Source organism: Pipistrellus kuhlii, unplaced genomic scaffold (genome assembly GCF_014108245.1).
Source record: "Pipistrellus kuhlii isolate mPipKuh1 unplaced genomic scaffold, mPipKuh1.p scaffold_m20_p_32, whole genome shotgun sequence".
NCBI classification, from domain to species: domain Eukaryota; kingdom Metazoa; phylum Chordata; class Mammalia; order Chiroptera; family Vespertilionidae; genus Pipistrellus; species Pipistrellus kuhlii.
Genome location: NW_023425532.1, coordinates 1,158,422 through 1,181,384, shown reverse-complemented (window position 1 = coordinate 1,181,384; position 22,963 = coordinate 1,158,422). Strand labels below are relative to the sequence as shown.

General features: G+C 50.1%; 1 protein-coding gene across 9 annotated transcripts; it reads right to left on the bottom strand.

Moving 5' to 3' along the window:
• Nucleotides 1–1,604: 1,604 nt before the first annotated feature.
• On the bottom strand, nt 1,605–13,123 carry TFE3 (transcription factor binding to IGHM enhancer 3). Of its 9 annotated transcripts, XM_036460579.2 has the most exons (11): nt 12,768–13,116; nt 10,917–11,004; nt 10,459–10,572; nt 9,256–9,559; nt 8,445–8,690; nt 8,260–8,364; nt 6,217–6,334; nt 5,136–5,192; nt 4,908–4,983; nt 3,861–4,008; nt 1,605–3,343 (listed from the first exon to the last, which is right to left on the bottom strand). In XM_036460579.2, exons 1-11 carry the CDS (start codon nt 12,883–12,885, stop codon nt 2,900–2,902), a joined length of 1,818 nt encoding a protein of 605 aa, XP_036316472.1. In that variant the 5' UTR covers nt 12,886–13,116; the 3' UTR covers nt 1,605–2,899. The 9 variants fall into 9 exon arrangements, with proteins under 9 accessions (XP_036316472.1, XP_036316473.1, XP_045426341.1 ...); XM_036460580.1 differs by lacking the exon at nt 10,917–11,004 and having other exon boundaries at nt 12,767–13,123; XM_045570385.1 differs by lacking the exon at nt 10,917–11,004 and having other exon boundaries at nt 10,459–10,630; nt 12,767–12,874.
• Nucleotides 13,124–22,963: the final 9,840 nt, after the last annotated feature.

Sequence of the window (22,963 nt, the reverse complement as noted above, 5' to 3'; positions counted from 1 at the left end):
CAAAGGACCAGATTGGGTGCCGGCAATCAGGGATTCTCTGCTGGGGGAGACACCGTACCTAATGCCTGTCCTGGGAGTCAGAGACTGGTTGAGGAATCCCAGGAATATTTTTTCTTAGCCTTCAAGATGTGTCGGTTCACCTCTTTTTATAAAATACCCCCAAAATGTCAACATCTGTTCCAAAATGGAATTTCTTGCCTGCTCCTGATTTCTATGCCTTGTCTTTGCCCTTTACCCCATCTGGAATGCCTCTGCTCTCTTCCATCAGATATCTTCACACCTCCTTATCAGTTTCAAAAGTCAACTTAGGAGAAAATCTTTGCCTCCTCTGCCCTCAGTGACATTTTTCAAACCAGAGCCCACACTCACTTGACTGTTTTCTTCATCCATTTACCAGTGGCATATCTTCAGATAGTTACTTAAATTCTATTCTTTCGTGTTTTTAAACATGAATGGAAATCAGGGGGGTAGGTAAAAAAAAAGGTAAATAAGAATCATCACTTTTATACCCAGTCAGTGTGGCTCAGTGGTTGAAGGGACAACCTATGAATCAGGGGGTCAGGTTCGATTCCTGTTCAGGGCACATGCCTGGATTTTGGGATCGATCCCCAGTGCAGGACGTCCAAGAGGCAAGTGACCAATGATTCTCTCTCATCACTGATGTTTCTTTTTTTGGGGTATATTTTATTGATCTTTTTACAGAGAGGAAGGAAGAGGGATAGAGAACTAGAAACATCGATTAGAAAGAAACACCGATCAGCTGCCTCCTGCACATTTCCCACTGGGGATGTGCCCACAACCAAAGTACGTGCCCTTGACCAGAATCGAACCTGGGACCCTTGAGTCAGCAGGCCGACCCTCTATCCACTGAGTCTTACCTCTCTCTTCCTCTCTGAAGTCAATGTATATAAAGAATCAGCACTTTCATCCAACTGGCGTGGCTTAGTGGTTGGGTATCGACCTATGAACCAGGAGGTCATTGGTTTGATTTCTGGTCAGGACACATACCTGGGTTGCAGGCTTGATCCCCAATGTGGGATGTGCAGGAGGCAGTCAACCAATGATTCGCTCTCATCACTAATGTTTCTCTCTCTCTCCCCCTCTGAAATCAATAAAAATGTATTTTAAAAAAGGAATCAGCACTTTCTTGAATATTCCTTAGAATAAATTAGGTGAAGCTCTTGATAACAGTAAGGAGTGTTTGACAGGTAGCTGTGGATTGATTGCTTTTGTTTGCAGGTTGCTTTCCTCCAGCCCTTATTTCTAGTTAAATTCTTTCATCTGCTTCTCTTATTTTTTTAAAAAAAATATATTTTATTGATTTTGTACAAAGAGGGAGAGAGACAGAGTTAGAAACATCAATGAGAGTCATCAATCAGTTGCCTCTTGCATACCCCCCACTGGGGATCTGCCCGCAACCAAGGTACATGCCCTTGACTGGAATCGAACCCGGGACCTTTCAGTCCCCAAGCTGACGCTCTATCCATTGAGCCAAACCGGTTTCGGCCCATCTGCTTCTCTTAAATCTATTTCTTCCAAGAACCTTCCTCCTGGCCTGCATGAGCCATGCTCACTGCACAGACAAAAGCAAGGACAGGAGACTCTTTGCCAAAGTTAAAAGCGCATCAAACACGCCTAGCATTTATTAATCACAAACCTACAGACCCCTCAGTACACCATCCTTGAGACTTGGCCCCAATAATCCAAAGCTGACAATCTTGAATAGACATTACAGGAGGGGTGAGGATGGGTGGGGAGTGTCTGTTGATAGCTCTGAAATGGGGAAGGGTCCTCCAAACGGAGAACTGGGTAGAGGCCAGAGGTTGGGGTGATCAACTTCTGAGTAGGGGTGGCGATCAGTAAAAAATCAGATAAACAAAAGAAGGGTACAGGATTTAACAGCCCCTCCCCCAACCTCCACCTGGGCGGGAGATGCTTCTTTTTCTTGGCCTGGAGAGACCCCCGGAAGGACCCCTTCCTTCATCCTGCTCCTCTATGCAGCAAAAATAAGTCATGGGTGCTGGTTCTGGGACTTGGACTCAGTATCCCCTACTCCCCATCACCTCCCCAATCTGCCCTTCAAGGAAGGAGGCAGGAGTCTGCCCGAGGGTAGGGGGTCTAACTCTCACTTCTGATCTAGGTCTGGAATGTCAACCCATGAGATTTCAAAATCGATCCCCTTTCCCAAGGGCAAGGTCGGCTCAGAGCTGTTCTCTCAGGTTAAGGCAGGGGCTTAAGCGCCCTCCTCCCTGCAGTGGAATGCTTGGCGGGGATGCTGCTAGGAATAAGGGCTGTGACCTCCACGTGGTGTGGCGGCCTGGTCTGCGGACTTCTCCATACCAGAAATACTGGCGCTGGGCCGCTCCTATAGGGAAGGGGCATAGACTGGCTCTTCCACTGCTGGGCCATGACCCGAGTTCCCAGGTAAAGGGTTCGGCTCTCATCCTCATTCTGCTCCTGGCCTCGGCAGGGCAGGGATCACGGTGAAAGGGGAGGGCTTAAGCCCCAGGGTGGGAACTCCATCATTTGAACTCCTCTTCCCTGCCAGGATGGAGTAGACTGGCCACTACAAGACGGGGGCTGGAACGGATCCTGACATACCCTTATCCCCGGACTGGCTAGGACAGTCCCAGAGGACAGGGACAGACCTCATCCTGTCTTCTTCCCTCACCTGGGCGAGGGCGGATCCCACTGGGCAAAGGAGATGCTGTGATCTCCCGGAGACAGGCCCGGATGCCATGGCGCTGGCTGGGCCTGTGGGAAAGGGGTGGGGTCCCATCTCTTCCCCGGAACACCTGGGCAGGGCAGTCTCATGGGAGGGGGAGGGAAAGGCAGGGCCTCCTCTCGGCTTGCCCTCCTTTTCTGGGTGGGGAAACCCCAGAGGAGGGGTGAAGCCTGATCAGGACTCCTCCTCCATGCTGAAGCTGCTTCGGCGACTGCTGGCCTTGGAGACAGTGGGGGACACGGAAGAGAGCAGGGGGTCAGAGGCAGCCCGCAATGGGGACAGGGCGCCCCCCGACAGTCCCCCCAACACCCCTTCCTCCTCCTCCATCAGAATGTCCGTCAGCCCCAGGTGGAAGGGGTCTCCCAGGTCCCCCAGGTGGTCGCTGGGAAAGTGCAGGTCCAGAAGGGTGTCTGAGGGTGGCACTGGGGGCTGCTGATGGGGAGCACCCTGGGCAGGGCCCGCCCCTGCGTGGAACGTTGCTACGCCCGGCCTGCCCTCCTCCTCAACATCCAGCTGCTCTGGCTTGAGGCTGTCAGAGGCTGAAGTCGTGGCCAGGGAGACGAGCCCCGGGGTGGGAGGGACCGGCAGACCATGGATCTGGGCCTGCAGTTCGAGCTCCTGCAAAAAGGAGGGGGGAGATGTGGGATAAGATGGAGATCAGAGCCCCTCAGAGGCAGAGGATGTCACAGATAGGAGGGTGGGTTGTCTGGGCTCCCATTCAACCTCTACCGCTCACTAGTTACGTAACTTTAGGCAAGCTGCCTCAAATTTGAGCTTCAGCGTCCCAATCTGTAAAATGGGTATAACACTGGTCCCTGCCTCACTGGGCTCTTGTGACGATTCCCTTAGTAAATGGACATAAGGCTCTTGTCAAAGTGCATGGCACAAGATAAACACAATGCACACTAGCCAATATCCATCAGCATTCTTTTTAAAGTTATAATTACTACTTATCACCACCACCATCATCATCATCATCATCATCATCATCATCATCATCATCATCATGGGAGTCGGGAAGCCCTGGGATCTCCCGAGTATTCCCGGAGGGGAAATTGTGGCCTGTTCTTCCTCTGCCTCTGCCTGCAGGAAGGCCCCCCCCCCCCCCCGGCCACCACCTCCTCCCCTCCCAGACCTGGATTCGGAGCTGCAGGCTGCGGTTGGCTTGCTCCAGGGACCGCTGGCGGCTCTCCAGGTCCTTGGAGCGCTGCTGCTCCTTCTGCAACTTGCGGATGTAATCCACAGAGGCTTTGAGGATGGTACCCTTGTTCCAGCGCATCTCCCTGTGCGGCCGAGGGGAAGGAGAGGAGGGAGAGCAGTGCGTGGAGTCTCTGGGATCTTGGGTTGGTGCACCAGGTAGATGGAGCACCCCACCCCAGGCCTAGGACTAGAGGTGGGGGTACTGCAAGGGTATAAGATGTTCATCCCCTGCCTGGAACCTTCCAAGCCCTTTCCTGCTCCTCTCGCCTCTGACCTGGATGCATCTCACTACAGCTGCTCTGGCTTCTCAGCGCTCCCAGGACATGGGGACCCATTCCCACCGCAGGGCTATCAGCCCAGCTCTGCCCTCCTCCTGGACCACTCTTCCCCCGGGCACTCCTGCCTCTCCTCCTGTAGCTGCTTATTCACATGGCTCTTGTTCATGGAGGCCTATTCTGTCTCCTCGGTCCTCACGCCAAATTGTAACCATCCCCCCAAACTCCCTCATCTTCCTCCCATTCTTTATTCTTCTCCACAACATTCATCAGAATTGCAAGGACTTTGCTTATTTATCTTGCTTGCTGTCTGGCTGCCCCCGCTAAATGACCAGTTCTGTGAGGTCAGGGATTGTTGGCTGTTTCATTCCCTGTGGCCACCCCAGGGCCTAGCTCGGTACCTGGTCCAAAGCAGAAGCTCAATATTTTCTGAATAAAGACAGGAAGCACGAACTAGACAGGAAACTAAGTACCTCTGTCCCGCAGGGGCCTGATGAGGCGTACAGACCCTAAGATCATGCACCTCAACTTGTAGGTGGAGCCATGGTGAGGAGCTGGCTCGGGGTGAAGAAATGAGGGGGAAGGGGCCAGAGGAGCAGAGCTGCTGGGCGGTTCCCACCCCGGGAGGCCCCCTTGGGAATGGCTTTAGGAGAGCAGGGTCCCCCGCCCCATCTTCTTAGCGCCTGGAGCTCCCAGCCCAGACTCACGGGTCACTGGACTTGGGGATGAGGGTGCCCAGCTCCTTGATCCTGTCGTTAATGTTGAAGCGCCTGCGACGTTCAACTTTGGAGGAGGGGGAAACAGAAGTGGGAGAGAGTCATCAATAGAGGAGGGAAGAGGAGACATTGGGGCGTTGGGACCCCCCAAGGCAGGCCGGGGCACAGAGCGGGACGGGGCTGCCTAGCACAGTGGCAAGGGCATACGCTCTCACTCACTCAGGTTGTGATTGTCCTTCTTCTGCCGCTCCTTCAGAAGGGCCTTGGCCTCCGTCTCTGGAAGAGAGTGGAGGTGGTCAGGGCCCCTGGGCACGGGAAAGGAGGAGCGCAGTATGTGTTGCTGAGGGGGGCTTTGGCGGGTACATGCAGGGGAAACGACCTTTTTAAAAATGCAACTCTGGCCCTAGCCGGTGTGGCTCAGTGGATAGAGCGTCAGCCTGCGGATTGAAGGGTTCCCAGGTTTGATTCCGGTCAAGGGCATATGCCCAGGTTGCGGGCTCAATCCCCAGTGGGGAGCTTGCAGGAGGCAGCCGATCAATGATTCCCTCTCAGCATTGATGTTTCTATCTCTCCCTCTCAGAAATCAGTAAAAATAGATTTTTAAGAAAATGCCACTCTTGCCGAAGCCGGTTTGGCTCAGTGGATAGAGCATCGGTCTGTGGACTGAAGGGTCCCAGGTTCGATTCCGGTCAAGGGCATGCACCTTGGTTGCGGGCACATCCCCGGTGGGGGGTGTGCAAGAGGCAGCTGGTCGATGTTTCTCTCTCATCAACGTTTCTAGCTCTCTATCTCTCTCCCTTCCCCTATGTGAAAAATCAATAAAATATATTAAAAAAGAAAAAAAAGAAAAAAAAGAAAATGCCACTCTTGCCCTAGCCAGTGTACTCAGTGCTCACAGCATCGGCCTAAGGGGCGTGGGTTTGATTCCCTGTTAAGGGCAAGTGCCTGGATTGCAGGTTTGATCCCCGGCCCCAGTCAGAGTGCATGCAGGAGGCAACCAACGAATGTCTCTTTCACATCAATGTTTCTCTCTGTTTCTATCTCTTCCTCCCTTCCACACACTGTCTCTAAAAGTCAATGGGAAAAAATATCCCCAGGTGAGAATTAACAAAACATGCCATTCTTCTTGCTATTTTTTCAAGAAGCCATGGTGATGGGCCATTGGTTAAACCCAAGATGAGAGGCAGTGGGATGAGAGTAGCCCCATGGGCCACGTGGGAAAAGAGGGCAATGAGTTCCCATTTCTCTCTGCTTAACCCCTTCCCGCCAGAACCAGACCCACCCCACCCCTGGCCCTTACCGGAGATCTCCCGTTTGATGTTGGGCAGCTCCGCTGGGCAGGAGTTGCTGACAGTGATGGCGGGTGCCGCTACACCCTGACTACTGTACACATCCAGCAGGTTCCCTGACACAGGCAGCTGCGGGCGGGCATGGTAGAAGAAGGGTAATTGGCAACAGACCCCAGGCTTGGTACCATCCTAGGACCAGGCTCCTGACCCCTCCACACATCCCAAATACACGCCCCTTAGTGCAAGGATTGGCTGACTCAGTACAGGAATCTTCTCTTTCAAGGGAATTTCACATGGTGACTCAATAAGGCTGGCGTGGTTCAGTGGTTGAGCGTCAGTCAACCTTGAACCAGGAGGTCACCATTCAATTTCCATTCATGCCTGGGTTGTGGGCTCCATTCCCAGGAGGCAGCAAATCGATGATTCTCTCTCATCACCGATGTTTCTATATCTTCTCTCCCCCTTTTCCTCTCTGAAATCAATAGAAATATTTTTTAAAAAAAGTATGAATATTAAAAAAAAGAAGGGAGGACAGCATCAAATGGACCTACCCTGCTTTGCCAGGGACAAGAGCCTGCCTGGCCTGTTCAGCATGCCCCCTGTGACCCCTCAAATCAATCCTCCGTGAGCTCTGAAGCCCTTCCCCCGAACCCTGGGGCTGGCTCTCAGAGAAGAAATGCCACAAAGCCACCCTTACGTCGTTGTGGACTCTGATCGAACATGTCAGTCCATCAGCGCCCCCAACCTCTCCCCGTCCCAGCACGATATCCCAATCCGGTATTCTTAGAACACTCCAACCCAATCTTCTCAGACCTTGGGAAATTGTCATGGCAACGGGCCACCCCAAATCAGGCCTTCCAGAGTCCCTGCCCAATCTCCGGGCTTTTGCTGTGACTGCGTCGCACCACCTTACATGCATAGTCTCCAGCTGCCATGCACCAGCCAACGCTCCGACTCGAGTACCTTGCATGTTCTGACCTCTCAGGATTTCCTGTCCAACTTCACAACTAGCACTGCTGTCAAGTCCGCCTCCGTAGTTTCCTCCCCTTTGCCCTCCCCTGCATACTCCCTGGGGCAACATCCTAATCTGTAAGTCATTAGTCCCATCTCTCGATAGCGTTTCATCTCTTGAAACCCTCACCAATCTGCTGGATTCATCTAATATGCGACTAATCTCTAGCCGAGTCCAAATCAACACAGAGTTCTAATGAACTGGTATAATTCTTATGCATGCTTCTACCCTCTTGGTAAGTTGGAAAGAAACAAAACAATAGCCGCTTGGTATGCCCTGAAACAAGTTATAGGACCCTGGAATGTTTGAGAAGCATAATGTTACAATATTTTGGTATATTTGTTGCTTTAAGTTTATCCACTCTGCGAGGCCCCAGCCTCTCCCCACGGTTCAAGGTCCAACCATGCCGCGTTTTGAGACTTTTGCTGTGTTTCAGTCTCTCGGTACATTCAAAAGGCTAAAAGACCCTCCCCCACCCCATCTTGCCCTGGCTGGTATGGCTCAGCTGTTAGGGGGTCCGCACACTGAAGGATCACGGATTAGATTCCTAGTCAAGGGCATGAACCTAGGCTGCGGGTTCCATCCTCAGCCTGGTTGGGGTGTGTGCGGGAGGCAACCAGTTGATTTTTCTCTCTCCTCCTCCCTCCCTACCTCCCTCCTTTCCTCCATCCCATCTCTCTGAAAAGCAATGAAAAAATATCCGCAAGTGAGGATTAAAAAAAAGTAATAAATAGCCGAAACTGGTTTGGCTCAGTGGATAGAGCGTTGGTCTGTGGACTGAGGGGTCCCAGGTTCGATTCCGGTCAAGGGCATGTACAAAAAGAAAATCTACAAGGTCTACCTTTCCATGCAATCCAACTAAAGGTTTCAGGGCATTGCTATGCCCCATTATCATTACTTAGTCTCCTTCTCTATCTTAATACAATCCAAGGTGACGGTCATGGTCTCTTATACACATAGCCAATCCTGAGGTAGTCAGTGACACAGGGATGCACTAGGTTGTTAAACCAACTTCCCATCTTGGGGGGGGGGGGGGGCTTACCGTGCTGGGGAGCTGGAGCCCCGCAGTGCCTCCAGGTAGATAGCTGAGCATCTCGTCGTTGTAACTGGACTCCAGGCTGATGATCTCATCAATGACATCATCAATCTGGGGACAGAAGTACATACGGAGGAGGGTCAGCTGAAGACGGAGGGTGGAGCATCGGAGGGCCGTCCGCAGCCACGTACCTCCTTCTCTGAGCTGGACCCGATGGTGAGCAGTGCCATGGGGCTGTTGGGGGCGCTGCCTGTAGGGCCGGTAGCATGGGCGGCCTCAGGGGCCGGGAGCGGCTGGGCACTCGCAGCCCCCGGGGGTGGGGTGAGGGCCTGGGAAGCCAGCTTGGGCCCGAGTGTGGTGGACAGGTACTGTTTGACCTGCTGCCGGCGGGCCTGCTGCAGGTGGTAGCGTGTCGGGTTCTCTAGATGTGTCTGCACCTGTGGGAGGAGAGGAAGGAGGGACAGGAAAGGACAAGGTAGAACAGGGCTCAGAGAGGTGCCGGTGGGCAAACCAAGCCCAGAATCTGAGGAAACCGCCCCCCAAATACTGGTAAGTCTCTCCCGGCACCCAAATTCCCTTTCTTGGACACCCCTCACAGCCCCTAGGGTCCATCCACGGATGGTCGAACCCCTTGGTCTCTGGAGCCCCCTCTGTCACAGTCCCCAAGACTCCACCCTTGTCTCTGATACCCAGGATCTACATATTGCTTCCCAAGACATCCAAAAGCTACAGAACTAATGCAACATATATATATGCAGCTCTTCCTCCAAAGCCACTCATGGACCCTAGGGCCCACTTGGGGGGCTCGCTACCCTCCATGGCCCACCAAGACATCCATGGCCCCCAAGAGCCCCTCACAATTCCACGAGAAAATCTGAGCACCCCTAAACACAATAGGACACCAGCAAAGGCTACTTTCACAGCACCCAGAGACCGTCCTTAGGGCTCCGGGAGCCCAGCTAAAAGTCACCCGGCCCCTCCCCCAGGGACTCCGGGCCTTACCTTGAGCACCTCCCGGGGCACCTGAGCAGGGGGAGGACGGCCCAACGTGTGGCCCCCGGCAGAGACACCGACCACAGAGATGGCAGGAGAGGCAGGTGCAGGGCTGGGGAAGGGAGAGGCTGCAGCCTGTTCCCGACGCTCACGCCTCTCCTGCTCCTGGGCTTGGGCCCGCATGAGCTGCTGCCGCAGCAGGACCCGCGATGAAGAAGAAGAGGACATGGCAGGGGTCCTGGAGCCCCCTGCAGAAGATGATGCAGACAGTGTAGCTGGGGTGGCTGGTGTGGCCTGCAGTGATATTGGGAGGCTGTGGAATGGGAGATACGGGGCCACAAGTAAGCTAAAAGTCTCGTCCCGAGCCTAACGGGACAGAGTAAGCGCAGGAGCCAGGCCTGGTAGCCCTCAGGGGTCGGTCTGGTGGTGGTGGGGGGTTTGCCTTCATTCCTTACAGGGAAGTCTCAAGTTGGGTGTGTTCCTTTCCTGAGCAGAGATGCCACTGTGTGGCTGGGCAAGGGGCTTTGTCCTCTTTAAGGGAGGCTGTGGCGGTGGAAGCAGAGGGCTCTGGAGCTCAATTTGGGGCTGGAGATGCCCCCTTACCTCCCGGGGGTGGGCATCGGGCCACAGGACAATCGCAGTACCTCCTTCCTCCCTTGCCTGGGCCTCTAGTCCCAGGAGCTCCTCAGTCTTGAAAATCTCAGAAATTTCACAATCCTCTCTTCCTGCCCCTCTTCCAGGTCCCCTCCCCTCGCTTAGAGCCCAAGCCCATGACTCAGCACATTTAGACTTCCCCAGCTTGGGGAAAGAAGAGAGCAGCAGGGGTTCCTCAGGGCTGGGGGAGGGGGAGCTTGGTGAGTGGGGGAGGGGTGAGCCGGGGTTGTGGGCACGGCTCGGCCTATCTGGGCACTGAGCTAGAGCAAGCCACACCCAGTCTCTGGGCACTGAGCGATGCTGCAGCCATGTTTGTGAATGAATGGGCACACAGGTGGGGTTGGGGAAGGCAGCTGAGGTCTAGTCCGAGATGCTAGAATCCTAGTGTGGCCACCTGCTTTCCCATAACAAGCTTCTCCTGGCCCCTTATTTTACTGACTGGCAAATACAAACTGGTGGGGAGAGAGAACGGGCTGGGCTCGCCCCGAGGGCCACTGCCCAGCAAGGGGGAACGGAGAGCCCTTGAGGAATCGGGAGAGGCGTCGGAGGAGACATTACCTTGAGTGTAGTGACAGGGGCTGGCTTTTGAGCTCGTAAAAGCTGTCCGGATCAAGGACGTTTTCTAATTCGATGTCAGCAACAATCCCGGATTCAGGAAGCAGAGAGTTCAGGCTGAGAGTGAGGGTGAGGTAGGGGTGGTGGTCAGTTATTGTATGGAGACCTCAATCTCCTCCAAGAAAGAGAAAGAGAGGCGGGGGGAGAGAGATAAGAAGGAAAACAGTGTATCTCTAACGTTCCGCCACTGCGCTGGGCAGCAGTTCCCACGCCCTCTCCTCCTCCCCATTATCTCTTGATGCTGTTACCCACAGTCCCTTCAGACTGTGCTCCAACGCTCACAACCTGGGCTGGAGGAAAATGCAAATGAGGAGTTTGGGAAGGCCAGATTCACTTCGCGGGCCTCCTGGCTTTGCATTCAGAGCTCTCCCAGCGCCCCCCCCCCCCCCCGCCCCCGGCGCCCCCTCCTGTTTCTCAGGCTGCTGAATGGGAGCCCACATTGTCCACAGTAGGGGCACCCCCAGGATAACAGCCCATTGTGACCCCGACGGAGCGCATCACAAAGAGGACTGGGGTCAACGATTCGCTTTAGAGAAGGGTCCGCCACTTTGCAAATGAATTTCCCCACTCCCCTCCCCAGCCAGAGTTCCTGGGATGCCAACACATACCCAGATGCGATGGCAACATCAAAGGCTGCCCTCAGAGCCGCAATCTGGATTTACGAGAGGGAGCGTTTGGTGGGAGAGCCACTTTATGTGAGCTCTCTTCTTGGCCACATGAGCCGGCCCACCACTCGCCAGTTTCTTGGGACTAGATCAAAAGTCGCCCGCCTCCGATACCAACTCCCACGGACACCCAAGTCATGTACCCCCCTCCCTCCCAACTCTGAGGATCTAGTTGTCGGAGAGGCACCCGAAGACACGCCAAGGCTCCTGCTCAGGCCTCCAGGTTGGGAGTCAAGACCCCAGGGTGCGGGGAACCTAATCATGCATGCGGATGGCTCTGCGTCCTTGAGTGTAGTCGAAGATTCAGAAAGCTGAGATTGAGGGTGACTTCACTTGGCAAGAATTTTCTGCCCTCCCCAAAGATCTGTCTTCCTTCCTTTCTTCACCCTCAGACGGGGCCCTCAAACCACCCAGGAAGTTGGGAAGAGGAAGCTCCAGGATTCGCGGAGCTCAGCACAATTCCAGGCAGCAAGTGCCTCAAGCCCCCCCACCTCCCCATGCTTACACACCCATTGCACAGAACTTGGGAGAAATGGGGGCTGGGGCTTCCGAGGCCGCTGAGGATAGGACCCACCCAGATAGGGATGGTGCAATTGGTGCTCGTTCCAGCTCTGGTGATAGATTCCAGATCATCCCGGGGTCTGAGAGATAGACTAGGAGGGTGAGATAAAAGGAACATGTGTGCGCAAGCGTGTGTGTGTGTGTGTGTGTGTGTGTGTGTGTAGTGAGCAGAGGTTGGCTTGCTAAGGGGCTAGGGCAAGTGGCAATAGGAACAAGACCCTCCACCGGGTCCCAAATAAAGTCTGAAGCCTTCCTCACGGAGCTAAGAGGTAGCACCATCTCCATCACCTCTATCTGCCCGTCTCCCATTCAAGCCCCAGTGTGTGTGTGTGGGGGGGGGAGCTTTTTCACTCTCCTTGGGATCTGATCCAGTTGGGTCGATAGTAAGGAGTGAAGAGATTATTCCGGTCAAGTCTTGCTGAATGCTGCTTCTTTAGCTCACACACACGCACAAGGCTGGTCTCACGCAGCATTATCTGAGACGCCCCCGAATCCAACCAGACTCATGCTATCCCCAAACACAGCCTCCAGCAGCCAGCCATTGAGAACCACCAAGCTCCCAAGATCGCACCTCTGTCCCCCACAAACCCTTCTCTGACACTGAGCTAAAAGTCCCTGAAAATCAGCGCCTCACCTACAGAGCGCCCCCTCAACTTCACCCCCCTCATGCCGGACTCCAGGACCCCAAACTCAGCCTCCGATTAGAGCCTCCGTCGCCCAAGTTCAGCTGCCCTAGACCTGTTTGTGGACACATCAGAGTAAGTCCCTCTAGAGACCCGGTCAATCTCCCCCCCCCCCCCCCCCCATCTGAACCAGGCTCCCCTGAAGGCACTTCCAGGACTCTTCTGAAGCTTCGGTCCAAGCAGGCCACCGCCGGATTCTTTAGGTGCCCCCCCAAGACGGGCGCCCCGACGTCCTCCAACCCTAGGCCGAGGCCCTCCAATCCCAGACCGGGGCCCCTAATGCATCCAAATCAGCGCCCCCCGGGAACCCCAGTCCGCACTCTGGCCCCAAGCGCCCCGCACCTGAGCAGCTGGGCTGAGTCGGCCGGCCTGCGCTCCTCCAGCAGCACGAACACGGCTCGAGGGCCCTCCGCGCTGGCCTCTACGCCGCCGTCCCGAGCTGGCTCGGCCACATGAGACATGACGCCCGGCCCCGGGCGAGCCCTGCCAGGCCGGTCGGGCTTCAGCCCGGTCCCCCTAACAAAATAAGAGTCCCCCTCCCCCTGCTCGCCACCGCCTCCTCCGCTAAGCCATGGAGCGAGCTCTGCGCGGGCGGGCGACGTCGGGGAGATGGGCTGGGCTGTGAGTCATCCCCCGCCCTGAACGGACCAACACCACCCCCCCCAACCTCAGATCCTAACCCCGGACGACCGCCCTCCTCCCCCTCGTCCTTTTCCCCCTCCTCCCTGAGCTGGGGAAACTCCACAGGAAGTGAGCGCAAGTAAGATGGACAGCTCTCCCGGCTTGCCCTCGGAGCGAAGTGGCCAATCAACTAGGGCTGCTTCAAGAGCCCGCCCTAAACCACGCCCCTGATGCAAAGGAAAACTAGATTGGCCGGCCCTCATTCAGAGAAGGTAGCCGAGGCCGCGCCCACAGAGATAGAAGCAAATCAGCAAGAGGTAATTAATTAAGCCACGCCTTCTCTTCTGAACCTATCCCTAGGTTGGCCAATAAGCCTCTCCTTTGGGTTTTCTGCGCCTGCGCAAGGATGGCCAGTAGGTGCCCAGATTTTCAGGCCACATTTCTAGCTGCAAAACTGCGCCCCCTGTTGGCCAATGTCCTACCTAACATCTGCTTCCTAGACCTGGCTTTAGCCTCCATCTAGCCAAAGCCATAATAACTACTTGGCGGAGCCTAGGCAGCTACATAGCCTACCCTGGAGACATGCACCAGAAACCCCGCACTTTCGGTACCCACAGTCCAGCCACTCAATTGATCTTCAAGTGAGTGCTCCCCTATTCTATGGCACTGGAGCAGCTGTTGTCCTAAGTCGCTGGGTTATACTATAGGTGCTTAACCCTACCAGTCCGGAGGCCCTGAACCTAACTCTTCCCTGGGCTCCTGAGCAGTAAAGAGAAAAAATCAACATGACATAGATTAATAAATCCTTGACAGATGGATGAATGAATGGAAGGGTGGAAATTAGATCTGATCCTTTCGGGGAATGACTAATGGAATCTACAGAACAGGGTTTGGATATGGGCAAGGGACTTCCCCTCTCTGAGCCACCGCTTTCCTGACCTGTTAAATTGGAGTCATAGTAACTGTCTGGCAGAGTTGTTATGAGGATTAGGGAGCATTTATGTGGAGTAGTAGCAGGTTGTTTGGCATACAATAGGCTCTCCAAAAATAATGGATTCATTTGATTGTGCACTGATTCACCAAACATTTGTTCAGCTCCTTTGTGTGCCAGATACATGCAAGCCTGCTTGCACACAGGAAGGGTTCCATCCGTACTGTCAGGTGCACAGTCAGCTCACAGAACCCCTGGATCCACAACCTTCCCTTCCTTCTTTCCAACAGCCCCAGATCCTGCCCATCCGCTGGACCTCTGGGAACTTCACTGAGCTCCTACTTGTCTCGCACCTTTTGGTATTGGCACCTGACATGCCAAGTTGACTTGGTCAACACGAACATCCCTACAGGCTCACACAAAATTGTTTCCACATAATAAAGACAATTCCTCCATAAATAAACTTTAAAAAATATTTTATTGATTTTTTACAGAGAGAAAGGGAGAGTTAGAAACATCCGTGAAAGAGAAATATCAATCAGCTGCCTCCTGCACGCCTCCTACTGGGAATGTGCCCACAACCAAGATACCTGCCCTTGACCGGAATCGAACCTGGGAACTTTCAGTTTGCAGGCTGAGCCAAACCAGTTTTGGCCATAAGTAAACTTTTGAAAAATTAATACATTACCACTAAAAATTCCAAAATGCACAAGGGTTTCCTTTTCTCTGCATCCTCACCAGCACAACCCTTGTACACTGGTGGTGAGAAGGCAGACTGGTGCAGCCACTGTGGAGAACAGTATGGAGTTTCCTCAAAAAACTAAAAATGGAACTCCCATTTGACCCAGTGATCCCACTTTTAGGAATATATCCCAAGAAACTAGAAACACCAATAAGAAAGGATATATGCACCCCTATGTTTATAGCAGCACAATTTACAATAGCTAAGATTTGAAAATAGCCGAACTGCCCATCAACATATGAGTGGATTAGAAAACTGTGCTCCATCTACACAATGGAATACTCTGCTGCTGTAATAAAGAAGGAACTCTTACCATTTGCAACAGCATGGATGGAACTGGAGAACATTTTGCTAAGTGAAATAAACCAGTCAGAGAAAGATAAATATCACATGATCTCACTCATTTATGGAATATAATGAACAACATAAATTGATGAACAAAAACAGATCCAGAGACAGAGAAGGATTGATCAGACTATCCAACCTCAGAGGGAAGGTAGGGGAGGGTGAGGGTAAGGGAGAGAGATCAACCAAAGGAGTCCTCTCCTCTCTTTCTCTCTTTCTTAAATCAATAAATTAAAAAAATTATAATACAAGAAAATTCTTTTATTAAATGCCCATGTCCAAGTCTCTGGAACCTGTGAATGTTACTTTATATGGATTGCAGGTGTGATTAAATGAAGAGTTTTGAGATGGGGATATTATCCTGGATTATCTGAATGGAACCAAATTGTAATCACAAGTTTATTTAAAGAGGAAAGCAGAGGCAAATGTGACAGGCAGAAAAGGAGAAAGCAATGCGACCTTGAAGGCAGAGAGTGTAGTGATGCTCAGGCCAAGAAATGCCAGCAACCACCAGAGGCTGAAAGAAGCAACGAACAGATTCTCCCCTCGATTTTCTAAGGAGAGTATGGCCTTGCTGACACCTTCATTTTGACCCAATGAAACTGATTTGGGATTTCTCGCTTCCAGAACTATGACAGAATAGATTTCTTTTTAAAAAAAATATTTTTAATCGATTTCAGAGAGGAAGGGAGAGGGAGAGATGGAGCGTCAATGATGAGAGAGAATCATTGATACGCTGCCTCTGGCATGCCCCCTTTTGGGGATCGAGCCCGCAACCCGGCATGCGCCCTTGACCAGATTAGAACCCGGAACCCTTCAGTCCACAGGCTGACCCTTCATCCACTGAGCCAAACCGGCTAAGGCAGATTTCTTATATTTTAAGCAAATAAATTTGTGGCAATTAGTTACAGGAACCACCGGAAATTAATATAGATTTTGGTACCTGGTTGTGAGATGCTGCTGTGTCGTAGTCTGATTGGGCCTTGCTGTGTCCTCACATGGCCTTTCCTTTGGGCATAAGCACTCCTGCTGTCTCTTCCTTCTCTTATAAGGACACCAGTTCTATTGCATTAGGGCCCCACCCTTATGACCTCATTTAACCGTAATCACCTCCTCACAGGTGCTATTTCATAGGACAGTCATAGTGGGGGTTAAAGCTTCAATGTATGGATTGGGGGGGGACACATAATTCAGTTTATAATATGTTGTAACAAATATTGTACCTAAAAACATTGAAATGGCTTCAGAATTGGATAGTGGGTAGAAGCTGGAAGAATTTTGAGCCACATGACAGAAAAAGCCTAGACTAGCTCCAGCCAGTTTTGCTTAGTGGATAGAACATTGACTCTCAGACTGAAGGCTCTTGGGTTCGAGTCCAGTCAAGGTGCGTGTGGCAGGCACCCAATGGATGTGTCTCTCTCCCTCCCTTCCACTCTCTCTAAAAATCAATGGAAAAATATACTCCAGTGAGGATTAACAACAAAAACAAAAACAAAACGTTAGAGAGTGGAATTTTTGAGAACTCCAGAGAGGCCGTGGACCATGCCCCAGATAGAGTTAGTTGTCAGTGCTGACACCAGGCTAGGCCTTGAGATATAGTCTCATGGCCCCTTCCCAGCACCTCACAAAATAACCTTACAAGATAGAACACTGCCAGCTTTCTGAAGAACAGGATGACCTTGTGAATAACATGGTTGTCAATGGCATGATCCTGAGGTTGCTTGGGAAAACTTTTGTCTTGGGTTGCTTGCTCTGCAAAAACCGGATGTGGTTAATGTGCTTAAAAGTGGCCCCCCTCCCCCAGCTGAAACTGGTTTGGATAGAGCGTCCGTCTGAGGACTGAAGGGTACTGGGTTCGGTTCCAGTCAAGGGCATGTACATTGGTTGCAGGCACATCCCCAGTGAGGGGTGTGCAGGAGGCAGCTGGTTGATGTTTATCTCTCATCGTTGTTTCTAGCTCTCTATCTCTCTCCCTTCCTCTCTATGAAAAATCAACTATATATATACATATTCCCCCACAAAGGGTCACTGCTGCTCTCTGGATTCCCTGTGTGGAGAAAGGCAGAGCAGTCACCAGCCGACCGGCTAATAAAGGCTCCCTAAATTTTAATTTGGTCTGGACTCCAGTGGTCATTCACTCGAGTTCACTCCACAACAAAAACAACAAAAAAGAAAAAGCCTAGCCCTAGCCTATTTTATTCACTGGATAGGTAGACCTGCGGACCAAAGGGTCCTGGGTTCCAATAGGGTCCAGGGCACGTACTTTGGCAGCAGGCTCCTTCTTGGCCAGGTGTGCAAAGGAGGCAATCAATCGATGTGTTTCTCTTACATCGATGTTTCTCTCTGTCTTTCCCTTTCTCTTCCACTCTCTCTAAAAGAATCAATGGGAGCTTTCCCCCCACCTCCTGATAGTGCTCACAAACATGGTGAATGTTCCTAAAATCCGCTAAACCTTTGGTGAGAAGTGTGTCAAGCATCAACCCCACAAGTAACACAGTACAAGAAGGCCAATGATTCTTTGTGTGCACAGGGAAAGCGGCATTTCGATATGAAGCAGAGTGGCTACAGTGGGCAGACTAAGCCAATTTAAAAAAAAAAAAAAGGCTAAAATTACAAAGAAGATTGTACCAAGGCTTGACTGCATTGAGCCTAACTGCAGATCTAAGAGAATGCTGGCTATTAAGAGATGCAAGCATTTTGAACTGGGAAGAGACAAGAGGAGAAAGGGTCAAGTGATCCAGTTCTAAGCTTCATATTTTGTTTTATAATATGACAATAAAATCTTGATATGTTCATTTAAAAAAATCAATGGGAAGAAAAGTATCCTCTGTTGTGGAGCGAATGACCACTGAGGTCCAGACCAAATTAAAATTTAAGAAACCTTTATTAGCCTGCCAGTGACTGTTCTGCCTTTCTCCACGCAGAGAGACCCTTTGTGCAGGACCACTTTTAAGCACATTTACCACATCCTGATTTTGCAGAACAAGCAACCCAAGACAAAATAGTTTTTCCTAAGCAACATCAGAGCCATGCCATTGACAACCATGTTATTCACAGGGTCATCCTGTTCTTCAGAAAGCTGACAGTGATCTATGAAAGAAGGTCTACATGCTGGGAAGGGGCCAGGAGAATATATCTCAAGGACTGGTCTGGTGTCAGCACTGACAACTCTATCTGGGGCATAGTCCACGGCCTCTCTGGCTCTCCCTGCTCTCCGCGCCAACACCTACCCCCCACCCTCCCCGCTTTTTCTGCATCAAAAATTCCCACTCTCTAACATCCTCGAGTGAGGATTAACCAAAAGAAAAGAAAAGAAAAGAAAAGAAAAGAAAAGAAAAGAAAAGAAAAGAAAAGAGAAAAGAAAAGAAAACCTAGGATAAGGAGAAAATAGAAAAAGAAAAAGCCTAAATTGCCTTGAACAGACTGTTAGTAGAATATGAATATTAAAAGCACTGGTGGTGACCCCTCAGAAGGGAAGGAGGAGCACAGTAGAAAAGCATATGTTGCCTTGGAGAATATATATAGCATCATAAACAGAGTGTTGGTAGAAATATGAACATTAATGGTGCTGTTGGTGACCCTGGCCAGTGTGGCTCAGTTGGTTGGAGCATCTTCCCATATACCAGAAGGTGGTGGATTCAATTCCCAGGCAGAGGTTTGATCCCCAGTTGGGGTGAGTTTAGGAGGCAACTGATGGATGTTTCTTGCTCACATCAATGTTTCTCTCTCTCTCCAAAAATCAATAAGATTAAAAAAAAAGAAGAAGAAGAAGAAGAAGAAGACCCTAGTTGGTTTGGTTCAATGGATAGAGCATTGGCCTAAGGACTGAAAGATCCCAGGTTCGATCCCGACTAAGGACACATGCCCGGGTTGCAGGCTCAATCCCCAGTAGGGGGCGTGCAGGAGACAGCCAATCAATGATTCTCTCTTATCATTGTTTCTTTCTTTCTTTTTTAATTATTTTTTAAATATATATTTTATTGATTTTTTACAGAGAGGAGAAGAGAGGGATAGAGAGCTAGAAACATCGATGAGAGAGAAACGTCGACCAGCTGCCTCTTGCACACTCCCTACTGGGGATGTGCCCGCAACCAATGTACATGCCCTTGACCACAATCAAACCTGGGACCTTTCAGTCCGCAGACCGACGCTCTACCACTGAGCCAAACTGGTTTCGGCTCTTTCTTTCTTTCTTTCTTTCTTTCTTTCTTTCTTTCTTTCTTTCTTTCTTTCTTTCTTTCTTTCTTTCTTTCTTTTTTAAATATACTCTTATTGATTTTTTACAGAGGGAAAGGGAAAGGGATAGAGAGCTGGAAACATTAATGAGAGAGAAACATCGATCAGCCGCCTCCTGCACCCCCCCCCCCCCACAGGGGATGTGTCCGCAACCAAGGTACATGCCCTTGACCAGAACCTGGGACCCTTCAGTCCGCAGGCCGACGCTCTATCCAGAGCCAAACCGGTCTTGGCGTCATTGATGTTTCTATCTCTCCCTTTTCCTTCCTCTAAAATCAATAAAAAATATATTAAAAAAATAAAAAAATAAAAAAGAGGGAGGCAGAGGCAGATCTGACAGAAAGAATAAAAACAAGGCAGAAATTGTAGTGATGCAGACACAAGCCAAGAAATGCTGGAAGCCACCAAAAGAGGAAGGGGGCTGCCGAAACCAGTTTGGCTCAGTGGATAGAGCGTGGGCCTGGGGACTGAAATGTCCCAGGTTCGATTTCCGTCAAGGGGCATGTACCTTGGTTGCGGGCACATCCCCAGTAGGGGGCGTGCAAGAGGCAGCTGGTCGATGACTCAGCGATGTTTCTAACTCTCTATCTCTCTCCCTTCCTCTCTGTAAAAAATCAATAAAGTATATTTAAAAAAACCAACAACAAACAAACAAAAGAGGAAGGGGCAACAGATTCTTTCCGAGAGCCTCTGGAGGGAGCATGGTCTGGCTGGCACCTTGATTTTGATCTTCTGTCCCCCAGAACTGTGAGAGAATAAATTTCTTATGTTTTAAATCATCACGTTTGTGGTAATTTGTTACAGCAGCCACAAATGGCTTGGGGGTAAATTTGGGGTTGTTGGAGGGACTTAGGGGTGTGCTTGGGGTTTATTGAGGGCAGTTTGAGAGTGTAATTAGGGGCCATTGGAAAGTGTTTGGGTACAGTTGGAGCCATCAAAGGCAACATTGAGGTGGGGGTGAGAGGTCACTGTAGGATGGTCTGGAGGAATAATTGGGAGATGGGGAAGATAAATGGGGGATGTTTTCAAATAGTATTGGGGTATTAGAGGAAAGTTTAGGGCAGTGATTTTCAGTCTGCCTGCCACAGCACACTGGTGTGCCGAAAGGATTTTTAAAACATTCAATACCGCCCTGGCTGGTTTGGTTCAGTGGGTAGAGCGTCGGCCTGTGGACTGAAAGGTCCCGGGTTTCATTCTGGTCAAGGGCACATACCCGGATTGCAGGCTCAATCCCCAATAGGGGCATGCAGGAGGAAGCCAATCAATAATTCTCTCTCATCATTGATGTTTCTATCTCTCTCTTCCTCTCCCTTCCTCTCTGAAATCAATAAAAATATTTTTTAAAATTTAGTCAGGTGCACTAAATGTCTTTTCCCTTAGATTGTCAAATAAAAAAATGACAACAGCCAACACAACAATAGCCATCTGGTGTGAATGAACCAAAATTATATCTTTTTTTTTTTGTCAGATCACCAAAAAGTGTGTGTGTGTGTGTGTGTGTGTGTCACAAAATTTTAATAATTTAGTGTATTTATTTATTTTTTAATATATTTTTATTGATTTCAGAGAGCAAGGGAGAGGGAGAGAGAGAAACATCAATGATGAGAGAGAGCCATTGATCAACTGCCTCCTATAGCCACACCCTGGGGATTGAGCCCGCAACATGGGCATGTGCCCTTGACCAAAATTGAATCGGAGGACTCTTCAGTCTGCAGGCCGACACTTTATCCACTGAGCCAAAACTGCTAGGGCAAAAATGCTTAGTTTATGTGTGCCATGAGATGAAAAGGATTGAAAATTGCTGGTTTAGGTTGTAGTTGAGAGTTCTTGGAGGGTGGTTAGGTTGTATGATTGGGAAAAGTTCACAGATGTTTTGTGGGTGTAGCTGCATGTAATTTAAGACAAGATTGGGTATAGTGATCATTAGTGGCTTGGGGGTATTGTTTGAGGCCAAGGGAAGGTAGTTAAGGGATATTTAGAAGTGGGTTTGGGGGCTTTTGGAAGGAGAATTTTAGGGGCAAAGTTTAGAATCGGAGAGTAGTTTGGGGTTAGAGTTGGGTGTTACTGAAAGGGCACTTTGGGGATATTCTCTGGAGAGTTACAGAGCAGTTTGATGGTAGAGTGGGGACTATTGGAAGGAGATTTGGGGTGAATATGAGGCTTTGGGTGGATAATTTAGTGATGAAGTTTGAAGGTCATAGTGTGGTTTGGGGATATAGTTGAGGGCTGATGGGTACCGTCTCAGATGCTATTTGAGGACCTGGATATCAGAGAGCTATCATGAGTTGTAGTTGGGGAGCTATTAGTAGGTGGTTTGGGGAGCCATTAAAGATTATTGTATGAAATATTATGCAGCAATAAAAGGAACAAACCACTGATAATGCTACAACATGAACCTCAAAAACATTGTGCTAAGTGAAAGAAGCCAAACACCAAAAATCCACATATTGCATTAAAAAAATAATAATAATAATATATATATATATATATATATATATATATATATATATAATTGATTTTTTACAGAGAAGAAGGGAGAGAGATAGAGAGCTAGAAACATCGATAAGAGAGAAACATCGACCAGCTGCCTCTTGCACACCCCTTATTGGGGATGTGCCCGCAACCAAGGTACATGCCCTTGACTGGAATCGAACCCGGGACCTTTCAGTCCGCAGACCGATGCTCTGCCACTGAGCCAAACCGCTTTCGGCCACATATTGCATTTAGATGAAATGTTTATAAAAAGCAAATCTATAGAGGTAGAAAGTAGATTAGAGGTTCCCTGGGATTGGGAATGAGAATGGGAATGGAGATTAGCCATATTCAGGCATGAGAGATATTTTTAAAAATATCTTTACTGATTTCAGAGAGGAAGGAAGAGAGAGAGAGAGAGAGAGAGAGAGAGAGAGAGAGAGAGAGAGAGAGAGAGACATGAATGATGAGAATCATTGATTGGTTGCTTCCTGCACGCCCCCTACTGGGGATCAAGCCTGCAACCTGGGCGTGTGCCCAGGACCCTTCAATCTACAGACCAACACTCTATTGAACCAAACCAGCCAGGGTGAGAGATTATTATTATTTTTTTTAAATAATTATTTTTTAAAAATATGCATTTTTATTGATCTTTTTACAGAGAGAAAGGGAGAGGGATAGAGAACTAGAAACATCGATGAGAGAGAAACATCGATCAGCTGCCTCCTGTACACCCCCTACTGGAGATGTGCCAGCAACCAAGGTACATGCCCTTGACCGGAATTGAATCTGGGACCTTTCAGTCTGCAGGCCGATGCTGTATCCACTGAGCCAAAATGGTTTTCGGTCAGAGAGATTTTTTTTTTTAAAGATAATTTCTATGAGTGTATTTGAGCCAAACTGACAACATTGTTGGGAATCAAAGTCTCAAGTGCTCCCAGGAATGAGCTATCTCGTTGAGATAATAAAAATGCTCTAAAAGTGGATTGCGGTGATTTTTGCACACTTGAGAAAATGTACTATAATAGTTGAATTGCATGCTTAAAGTGGGCAATTTCTATGTATGTAAAATATACCTCAATTGAGAAAAGGTCATTGGAGAGTGCTTTTTGATATATTCGGGTCACTGGTGTATGATTGGAGGGGTCTGATTGGGTAACTACAGAGAGAAAGTTGGCATTTATTTCCGGGT

Excerpts from the sequence above, each read along its gene's own strand:
- TFE3 (XM_036460579.2), bottom strand. The coding sequence starts at position 12,885 with ATGTCTCATGTGGCCGAGCCAGCTCGGGACGGCGGCGTAGAGGCCAGC. Across the intron at positions 9,560-10,458 it reads CCCCTGTCACTACACTCAAG|CCTCCCAATATCACTGCAGG; the intron begins GTAATGTCTCCT and ends CCCATTCCACAG. Across the intron at positions 8,691-9,255 it reads TGCCCCGGGAGGTGCTCAAG|GTGCAGACACATCTAGAGAA; the intron begins GTAAGGCCCGGA and ends CTCCTCCCACAG.